Here is an 11,258-nt window from a genome sequence, read left to right on the forward strand (position 1 = left end):
CTGCTTCAGATCTGCACCAGATCTAGGGAGAATGGAACGAAGCCAACTCAGTTTCAGTTGAACATAAACCAGCTCTGATGACTTCAAGGAAACTGAACGTTACCACAATCAGATATCCAGAAAAGAGGAATTTGCTGTTGCCTTTTCCTCTTCGAGTCCTAGAAGGCAGTTTCAGCTGTGTGGAAAGCCTGTTCTGCTGGAGGGATGAGGATCAGGGACCTTATAGCAGCTACCTGTGCCCCGAGCCCTACAGGCACACAACGCAGTGGGTGCCCCCTGCCTGAAGAACAGCAGCCGTCGGATTCCTTCCTGCTGGAAGGCAGGGGCAACTCTGAAGCTGCTTCCTCCAGCAAGGCAGGGGGAAAATTTTCGTCCCAACAGGAACTTATTATTGGCTATTTCTAGCATAGCTCCCTCAACATAGCTCTTAACGTAGCCTCTTTTCCCTCACCTAAGCATTTCAAGCACTAAAATAAGTGGGAGAATATTGCTCCTCAGCAACTCTCCTGCAACTAGCAGTATAACCCAGATGCCAAGCATTAAGAAACCCAGCTGAAATGTTCCATTAACAACCTTATTCTCCCAAAGACAACAAATAAGTGTTTTGGTCGCTTCACCACTCACACTCAAGAAGACTTATCAGTGAAGGCAAGTACCACGTACTTCAGGTAGCACAAAGAGAAATCCAGTCCACGTGCACGCTGAGCGGAAGGGGAGCAGCCACGCTCAGTAAGCGCCGCAGACGTTGCAGTGTGGCATCCTGCGATAACACCAGGTCAGACCTCAAACACAGCACAGCCACACCACCTGAATGCTGCACCTGAACCAACAAAGTCTGGCCCTCAGCAGAGAAAATTCAGCTGGCCCTGAAGGTGTGCCGACACAACTGCACTGCTTCTGGCTCCAGAACGGGCTTGTATTTCTCCACACCGCACTCTGTTACACTCCTGCTGAAGAAATGTCCTGAATAATAAACAGACTTGCCCCCAAACAATACAAGTAAATGGCACAGCCTAGAGCAGAGTCCAAGCACCCTAACCCTCTTCATCCCAAACATTTACATACACTTGGCCATGCCAGCTGCTGGCACAGTCTTTGTGTTCTCTCTCTGCCTTCACCACTTCTTTGCCTGCCTCATGGGAGACAGCAGATCGCACCGACCTTAGACCTACGTGGGGTCCTGAACAGGAAGGGAAATTAAAGATGAACATGCTGTTCTGACTGTCTGACCTTGGCATCTGAGCTACTGGGCTGTTTCTGCTTGCACTTTTCTCTCTGGGAGCAGGTTTAACACTTGGATCTTCTAGTCTGTGCTGCTCTTCTGTGCACGGGATTTTCAAAAGCATTCAGTCCTGGCCTCCTCCTGAAGTCAATGCCACAACTCCCTGCAATTTCAGGGGAAGAAGCAGGGCAAAGCAGGAGTTAGGAAACTTCATGCTAAATCCTTTCTGGAAAACAGTGGGAAATAAAAACAGAGATTTCCTCTTTTTATCTGCTCTCACGTTAACTCTCCCTTCTCTGCCCAGCCCAGACAGAGGCTGGGAGGCAGGCAGGACTTACACAAGAACAGCAAGTGAAGAGATCTGTTTTGGGGTGAAACAAATGCAAACTGCTGCTTTCCTCTCCTGGCCTATTTGTTTTTCTCCCTTATGCGTCCAGTCTGTGGAGATGCTCCAGCAAAGAACACGACACGCAGTCATCAGCAGTGACTGATCATTCGGGCTCTGTGAAGGATTCAGGTTAAATCAAAGCCAGCTGCTTCAAAGAGGGGCAGGCGGGTAGAGAGAAGTAAAGCACAATAACGATAAAAAATGCAATCTAGAGCCTCCATACATAGGAAATCTACTCTTGTATTTCAAATAAACAAGTCTAAGGTATTTAAGCCTCATGCACAGAAAACATGTAACTTTTTTTTTTTAAGCCATCCTCTTGCATTGTTGTTCTGCCCTAATAACTCTGAAATGTGCTACTCATCTCTCCCAGTTAAATATCCTGTTTCACAAGCCCACTCCTAGATATCTGAAACTGCACAGCATTTCTATCTAGCTTTAGGCATCTAGCATTCCAAAGAATTAATATTTAAACTTATTATAAAGGAATGGGGATTGCATTAAGCATGCAGTATTTAGCAAAACATTCATATTAATAAACTGTTGTGTGGCTTGTTTGAAGCACTTTTATGATTCTTTAAACTCAAAGAAGACTGCTCCAAAAACTGACACACAAATCTGTATTTTCCTTTTATTACAAGCAAGACTTAGCTAGGATTATAAACTGGAAGCTATGACATTTCAATTTTACAATACGCTTAAAATCACATTATCTTTCTTTGCCATGGGGATTGTTGACTTCAGTATTTAAGCAACTTAACCACAGCAAATTGTGAAAAGGCAATGAATCACAGCACTTTATTTAAAGGAACACTAGACCCTCTACCTCTTCTTGGAAAGCGCCTCATGTTAACATTGTTACACATAATATTGCTCTTAAATCTTTTGATTATAGATAAATGTATAAATAAAATTAATCAGTCACAAAATATCACTTAATTCTTTTTTTCCCTCTTATATTAGCCTTTGATTTACACCTCAGATACTCTCTCCCAAGCCGGCACATGTAATTTATTTACAACATAGGAAGGCAGGCAAAATACATCATCTACTGTTATACAACCTTCTACTAGGTATTAAAATACCAGGCCCCTGGAGACACACTTCATATAGTTCAGCAAGTTCCAAAATAAACCAACCAGCCAGCCCCTTAAGCACTTAAAACAACAATGGAGATCTGTATGAAAAAATTAGTTTTACAGTATTTGATGATGTCGCCTCAGTGTCATTTTTCCCTCTGGTTAAATATGAAAAAAAAAAAAAAAACACTCGTAAGAATGTATTTGCTTTCCTCTCAATCTAAAAAGATTGATAATGCTAAAGCACTCACAAAGCCTTCTTCTTATCACACACGTAAATGCCAGAATCAAAAGCAGTTTAAGATGTTTTGCATTTGTTTAACCCCTACAATAAATTTGATCAGGCAGATTCAATTACAGTGCTCCTTACCAGTCCACTATGCAAAATAATCACATATACATTCACACATAATGACAGGAAAGCCAGACATGAATATTAGATTTAGACTAATACAATTGCTTAAAACAAAAAATAAAATAAAATAAAACTTTATTAGAGAGAGAAGGAGCTCAAGCACTTTGGGATGATTTGACTAAATCCAACCTTGCAATTCCTAAACACAGAAAACCTTAAAATAACCTAAAACACATAATTTGCATCTATTTCCTATTGCAGCTCTGGCAATATTTCTTCTGTTTTCCAAGTAGCCTCCTTTCTACAGTCTTAATGATTAACAGCCATTTAATATATCCAACCTAATGACTGTAATTTAAAAAAAATCCTTGTTCCAGGTTACTGGTGAAGCACAGATTCTGAGAACAGAAAGCTTCAGGTTCCAGCCGAGATTTCACATAGTGGGTGCCAGAAATGTAAGAGGAGGGGAAGGGAAAAGGGGAATTCTTTGCCTCTATTCTTCAAAGGCCGTGCAGGAAGGTAGCACTGCAGTAGCCTGAACCGATACTTATCTGGATGGAAGAACCGGCCCTTGCTTTCTTACATGCCCCATTTAAACGCAATAAAATGGCACGAGTGGTTTTAACTGGCCGTTCTGTCTGTGTCACTGTAACGCTCCCTGCTCTCGGGAGAAGATAACAGCTGTGCCATATTCAGAAACACATACTTTTGCTATTGTTTGCACATTTGTAGAGCCAGATTACGCTGTACCACAGTGAGCGAGCACTGCCCTTGCGCTGGAACCCTGTATTCTTTGAGTTGCATCAGTGTGCTGGGAAACGACGCTTGGTGGCTGAGGGGAAAAAAAAGCAAACAAAAACAACGCTCTATTAAAAGCAGTTCTCAGGCACTGTGAAATAATTACTAGATTGCATGCCTTGTTCAAGCCTGTTGACATATAATGATAGAAACCTGGAGTACAGAGCGGAGTGGTTTACGTCTATATTCCCTCTCCAATTACCCGGCCATCAACATCTTCAACGTTCTCAGATCACTGAACGGCAGAGCTTCGCGTTTCTGGAATAATGCTAATCCTGGTGCCGAACAAGGAAATTATATTGACAATAATTCCAAATTTCCCTTCGTACATAGCCCATACATTATTCTGCTTCGGAGCTTACAGATGGATTTAATACAAGCTTGTTATTTGTTCTACAGGCTTTGCCCTGTACACAGGATAAAGGACTTCTGTAATATTAGGATTGAAATACTGACCCAGCTGAAGTTCGTGGCAAGACTCCTGTTGATTTTAATTATTTGGAGTAAAATTTTGTCTCTCCTATTCAACACACTGAGCATCTTTGCTCACTGAAAGTGAAATAAAGCTCTGTTGCCCTAAGGAAGTGCCATCTCCCAGAAGACACTCACTTTACATTTAGCAGCTTTGCTCAGTCGAATCTCCCAGCACCTCCAGCACGTAACTTCAAATCTGCTAAAACCCCTTCGCGTATGCTTCAACAGCTTATGTGCTTACAGGGTTGAACTCTAGCATACAAGCAATCATTTAGATATAGCTGAATAGATCATTGAGAATGTTTGGAGTCCCAAGTATTTGTAGAAGATAAGGCTACTGACAGGAACACAGTGACACACAGATTTGGGTTTTAAACTTTTTCTTCTCATTAAAAAAGAAAGGAAAATATCTTCTTCCCGTCTCTTTTAGCAGAGTATATAATAAGCCACATTTTTATTCCATTTTAAAGCCAGAGTAAATGATTTCTTATTTACTTTTATTTCATCAAGTAAAACTCAAGAAGTTACAAAATCTCTTCCACAGATCAGACTCATTTCCTGTAATCTGACATTATTTACTAGTTCTACACAGTATCAAGATAGATGCAATATTTATTATCTTCCTCTTTCCAACAGCTTTTTTTTTTCCCTGAAGCAGAAGGGTTTTCTTGCTTTAACAAGTACTGAATGTCTTTATCCAATAGGTCTATCATTAGATCTCCTGCTTTGTATTCACTAAACGTTCTCTACTAACAATCCCTAAATGACAAGATTTTAATTACTAGATGCAACTAAACCTCTTTTAAATTAATCCCATGAAAGGGTCATCTTCAATTCAGTGACTCTGATTTTGCAACACAAATCACTAGAAGAACCGTCAGCAGCAAGTAACCGAAAGTTATTTTCCTATTCAAAATGAGTAAGCATTTTAGCCAGTTTAACAGAGGAGGGGACAGTCACAATTTAACCCAAATGGATTTTCAGCACACATTCTCCAATTTGAAGCTTCCTCCCCTTTCTCTCTCTACAAAGCAGGGAAATCAGAAAAAAAAGAAAAAAAAAAAAAAGGACATAAAAAGGAGTTGTGTAACTGCAAGTTCAGTTCCAATAAACCTTTAAATTCCTTTTTGTAGGGAAGAATGCAAATGCATAATACAACAAGCAGGCTTGTAAGTGAATTGCAGTGAAAAAGAAAATTTTAAAAAAGCACTGCTAGAGCTCTATATAAAACATAGGAAGTTTAGAGATCACTGTACAAGTGATCACCACTCCCGGTCTCCTTATTAGCTCAGATAATATTTATCAGCCCTAGACAGTCCCATTTGCTTCAGTGGGATAATTTAGGTGAACGCGGACAAGGTGTACAAAAGAAAATGGCAGAATCAGGCCCAAGACCAGCCAATACACCTAATAACTCATATAACCCAAACATATGCTTTTACTTAAGATCCCAACAGCATAAGCTGCTGCTTAGGCAAGGACTGTCCTGCTAACCAAGGGAGCAGGCACAGGCGGTTGCAGTGGCAAGATTTAATGCACCTTCTCAACAGCAGAAGAAAATTAATACCCTTATACATTGGTTGTGTGTTTGCCAAACGTGGCTACATTGAAAAAAGAAAAGAAAAAAAAACTTTCTCCTTGTCTGAATAATAAATACTCTCAACAAGGAAATATCCAGCTACTGCAATCCAAACAGCTTATTGTTTTGCCCGCTGAAAGTTAATATCTGAAGTGGTTACTGCAAAGGTCTGGGCCATTTGGCTGATTTCCCAGTGGCACAACCAACAGGATAAATCTCGTCATTTCTACTGAGTCATGAATTAGATACACCGAACGAAACTGGAAAAGAATGAAAAGGAGAAGTGTTTCCTGGTAACAACCATAATCAATGTCGTTTAAAAAAAAAAGAAAAAGAGAGATTTGACATCTTTATAGATTACTCTTTTGTCACCACTAAAGCTTGCTTTCCCCAAAGTTTCTTTCCTGTTGACAGTAATTATTTTGTTCTGTGTTACTTTCAAAATGGTAATGTCCTAGCACAAAATTCAATGAAACAGGATCAAACCCACACAATCACAGGACAGCACTATAAAATACACGTCATACCTCTTGGTACAATCATTCTATGCAGAGCAGACCACGAATTCCTCTAAGAAGTACTGTCTGGGTACAAATACTCTGCCTGATGACACATGGGGAAGTCAATGATCAAGAAATGCCTGGTGCGTATCACAGCCAATCGTAGCAGAAGGGGGAGGCTGGGTGAAAACTGGGTGTTTAAAATAAACAGCTCCCAAACAGAACAAAACATGAAGCACAATTCCAAACTACTGATATTTCTGGTAAACCAACAACAGCTCCATCCTACAAAGCTTAGCTCCAAATGATCTGATTCCCAGGGGTAACCCTCCCACCACCCCTCCTCGAGTTTTTGTTTGGCTGTTGATGTGAAAAGCCCTGCTCAGGCACGGAAGCATGTTGCAGGATCCATCCGAAACACCGTGAAGCACTGGAGTAACGCTGCGGGGACGTTACCCCAGCAGGATGCCTTTTCCCCATTGTGACTACTTCAAAGCTGCTCATGTTATTAACAGGGCAGTGTATCACTCCGATTCGTTCTTTTTTGAAATATATATGTATAGTTTAGAAAAAAAAATATTTTTACAGGCAACTATAAAAATTGTTTTTGCTCTTGTTAAAGAGGGTCTTTTCCTCTCCCTACTTGCAGCTTTCAGCTGTGGATAAACCAAAAGCAGGAGGCGCGTTCTGTAATCCAACCCAGACTGCAGGAGGAATTACTGGGTACGCGGTACGCTGGGGCTGGAGAGCAGGAGACGCACAGCGTGATGATCTGAAATCAAGCTGTCACCCGTTTCCTTCTCAAAACCTTTGACAGGGTAAGTGTGAATACTTCCCTCATTCACACTTCTTAGCTTTATCTTGTTATCTGACATCTACGTACAGCTGTCCTTGGCCCTCTTCTTTATCTTTCTTTTCCCGGCAGAACCACTGGTGTTGGGAGATGGTTCACACCGCTCCTTGAAAGATCAGTGGCTCTCCTCTCCCATCAGCAGCACGGCTCACTTTGAGATGCACAGAGCTCTGATTTTACGGTTAGATCACAGTGAGTAATGGAGTGACTTCAGTTATTTCTGCGGCGCTGACTGCAGCACACTTGACTCAGAAGCGCCGGGTTCCGAGCAGGGGCCGGCAGCTCCCAGCGTTTGGTGGGAGAACTCCCCAGTGCCCGCCTGGGTATTAAGGCACTTGCCGCTGCTGGGCAGCCAGGAGGAGCCGCACAGCCCACACGTTTGGAATAAGAATCTAGCCCCAAATTTATTTTCCCTAGCTTCTCCTGAAAATATCTTCGGAGGGGAAAAAAAAAAAGCAACCAAACAAACAGCACTGCCGTCTTCGGAAAAATCCAACGTTATCCATCAAATCACCACGCTCAGTAAATGAACCCAATCCTGGCCATGGGTACCTCCTACGTACTCCCATGAGTCAAGCCACGCATACGCTGAAGCAACCACAGGGTACCACCCTGGACAGAAAATGCATTAAACAAAAAACAGCAACAAAGCTTACAACACTTTTTTTTTCCCCCCCAGTGGAAAAAAGGGGGAATTGATCAGTCACACAAGATGAATTTGCATCCTTCTCAAGTGCCTACCTACATCTGTTCTAAGTAGTCCCAAGTAAGTGGAAATTACATTTTTCTTCTTCCCCTCCCTACATCCCTACCCTCTGCAACAGACATAAGAGGAATATGGACGAAAAGAGGAGTAAATAGCTCAAAAAAGGAAAAAGGAAAAAAAAAGGAAGGGGAGGCAGAGAAGGGAGAGGGAAAAAAAAGCACTTCAACAGTCCATTTGAGTAAGACAATGCACAGGTCAGGTTTTAAGCCGGTGTGAACCCAGGTGAAGTGGCAACAACCTCACTTCTGGGACCAAAAGGAACACGAACATCTCACGAGTTCCTTCTACAGGCAGCAGCAGCAGCACAGCAGTACCCGAGCTCCTAGCTGTCCCGTCATCTGTTGTGAATCCTCCTTTCCTTCATCTGTCCCCTCCAAATCTGGTTCTGTGTAACAGTCCCCCAGCTCAGCCTTGCCAAATATGAAGAAACTTTTTTTTTTAAAACAAAGATATGAGAATTGCAGTATTAACAAAGAGAAAAATAAAAAAGGTAATTTATAACTTCCTGCTCCACTCTATTCACTGGTGATGAACAAACACGTCCTACAGTTTGCAGAACAGACCTAGTACACACTGAGGTGTTCGTTAACATAACTTCATGGCAATGAAGGGTGCCATCACCCTAGGTAACAAGATGACAAAAGAAAATGTTACTAGTCCAAGGGTGCACAATCTGTTTTATTCTTCAGAATGGAGAGAAAGGGATGCACTGAAAAAATCCTAGTGGGAACTGTATCAACCCAACAGCATCTCCATGTCTACAATAAAGAATGGGAAAAGACCATGGCAAAAAAAGAACTACCTTGTTAACGCTATAGAAAACACTGCCTTTAATATTAATAACTTTAGGTGCACGTAGGTCTCTGCAAGTGGCTTTGTAGCGCAAAGGAATGCTTGAATTTCCTCAGAATCCATCCAGTGACTCCTCAGAGGGATTAGTCTGAAACTAAACCTTGATTAACAAATTCTAGCTCAATTAACAAGTTCTAGCTCAAAAGGGTAGCAGACTTTAGCGAGCAATTCCTGACCTAACTTCAATACCAGTTATTTAACAACGCACAGACGAAAATCGAGCATTTGTTAAGCCAGCAGAACTTGACCTCACGCCATGCCTTTCAGGCACCAGGAATCCCGGAGCCCGAGGATTCGCCGCCTGAATCCAACATTTGCAACACCTCCTTGAAACACAAACTATAAATCCAAGCAACCGTGGTGAAACCGTTGAGTAAGAACCAGGCATTTCTTGTCAGCCAGGCACCCCCGCGAACAAACACCCCGTGCGCACACCTGGCACGGGACAGCCGAGCACCGTGCTGGGCACCACCGGGGAGCCACCGCCGGCACCGCGCAGCGGCCGCACCGGGCAGCGGCCACTCAGCAGGACCGGGGAAGATGCTGGGCTCAGGATTTCTTAAGGGATATTGATAAACTCTGCTGCCCATCTGCAAAAAGGCAGTCCGGTGCGTTCTGCACGGGGAAGGTGCATGGAAGAAAAATGTTTTTAAGTTTGCAGCGTTAAATAAATAAGTTAGAAAACATCCTGATGAGCAAAAGGGAAGACAAGAAAACACACACACACACAAAGGAGCTCGATAGACGTTTTTGTTGGGTTGGTGGGTGTTGTTTTGGTGGTGGTGGTGGTCGGGTCGTGCGTTTTTAAGACTCACCCTTCACGCTTTGATGTTTCTGCTGCTGGAAATAATCTTTGGAGCCTCTAGCGCATCGCAGCTCCTGCGCCCTGGGCAGGATCGGGATCCTCTCGAATATGCTGGGTCTTTTGGGGACGAAGTCTAGGAGAGGCGCTGACATTTCAGGGGGGCTCTGCTGAGGCTCCGCTCGCTCGCTGCCGTTGCTGACGCTTCTCTTAAAGGACATCTGAGGATTCAAGAGAGCTTTACCGGCGCCGGGACAAGTCCCTCGCGGCTGGTCCTTCGGAGGAGCTCCCTGGCATTTAGCGGTCACCTCGAAGCGGCCCGAGCTGCCTTTCTGCCCCGCTGAGAGCTCGCAGTGCATGGCCGGGGGGGGGGGCCCTCGCCGCTCTCCTGCACCGGCCGCGGCTCCCTCAGCCCCGCGGCGCCTCCCTCACACCGCTCGGGGCTCGGGGAGGGGGGCGCGCAGACCCCGGGGGGGGGGGGGGGGGATTTGAACCCTCCCGGGCTCGTCAGGGCGGCTGCCCGCCTGCCCTCCCTCCCTCCCTGCCTAGGCAACGCCGCCGGGCTCCTAGCAGCCGGGAGGGGAGGGAAGGGGGAGCCCGGCCGCCCGGGTAACGCCGCGTGTTTACCGCTCGCCGGGCGCCGCCGTGAGGGACAGCCCCGGGGACAGCCGCGCTCCTACCTGGCAGGGGCCGCCCGGGGGGACGCGCTGCCCGCCGGCTCCCGCCGCCGCCCCCTCGCCCCGTCCTGCTGCCACCACAGCCGCCGCCGTGCCGGGCTCATGGGCTCAGCCGCGCCGCCCCGCCGCAGGGCCGGCTGCCCGAGTGAAGGCGGCCCGGGCCATTACACGGCGGCGACGGCGGCGGCGGGGGCCAGCCCTCGGCTCGGGCCGGTCGGGGCGGGCAGGGGGAGGGCTGTGCCGCCGGGGCCGCCCCTCGGGGCTTTGACAGCGGGGGCCGCCCGCCCGCCCCTCGCGGGGAAGGGGGCGCGGATAACAGCGGGGTCCCCCCCTCCGGGGGGCTCAGGGCGAGCCGTGACGGGCCGGGACCCCTCGCCTTGGGTCACCCCCAGCGCCCCGGGCTCAGGTCGGGGAGCAGGGGAGCAACCTCGCCAGCCTCCCAGCCTTGCCGGCGGCCTGGAAGCAGATGTCAGAGGCACACACCGCCCGGCCGTGGCACACCGTCCCCTTCCAGCCCTACAGGTGCTTGGGGCTGGCCCGCTCCAGTCGAGGCACTGAGGCTGGCTCCGAGCAAGCAGAGCACAGCAGCAGTGACATTTGCGCCGGCTCCTCGTGGCCCAGCTCGGGTCTGGAAGCAATCTAGCCGGGTTTATTAGCTTGGGCCTCGTTCCAGGCGAGCGCAGGCTGAGCTACGACGCGCAGCTTCGCACCAGCGAGACTTAGCAGCCCGCTGCTGGCTGCGGGGTGTCCGTACTCTGCTGCCCTGCTTTCTGCTCTCGGCACAGGTGCAGCGACACAGGCCTGCGACACACCAGGGCAGCTCAAAGATAGGGGTGACTCAGACCCACACAATTTATAAGGAATAAACCATTCAGACGTCTGGTTGGAAATCGCTCCTGTTCACATCACACAG

The 11,258-nt window shown here is 46.4% G+C and overlaps 1 protein-coding gene across 5 annotated transcripts in view; it reads right to left on the reverse strand.

The window, feature by feature from the left end:
* GLIS1 (GLIS family zinc finger 1) overlaps positions 1-11,053 on the reverse strand; it is a 191,855-nt gene extending 180,802 nt beyond the window's left edge. For 2 of the 5 annotated variants that reach the window (XM_013176272.3, XM_013176273.3), the window contains exon 1: positions 9,682-11,053. In XM_013176272.3, coding sequence (XP_013031726.2) covers positions 9,682-10,027 — 346 coding nt within the window. In that variant the 5' untranslated portion in view covers positions 10,028-11,053. Of the gene's footprint in view, positions 1-6,422; positions 6,454-9,681 lie in introns of those variants that run through there. The other 3 variants (XM_048061905.2, XM_013176271.3, XM_067001574.1) reach the window with 3 other exon arrangements.
* Positions 11,054-11,258: the final 205 nt, after the last annotated feature.

The sequence above is a fragment of the Anser cygnoides genome, chromosome 8 (assembly GCF_040182565.1).
Source record: "Anser cygnoides isolate HZ-2024a breed goose chromosome 8, Taihu_goose_T2T_genome, whole genome shotgun sequence".
Taxonomy (NCBI): Eukaryota; Metazoa; Chordata; class Aves; order Anseriformes; family Anatidae; genus Anser; species Anser cygnoides.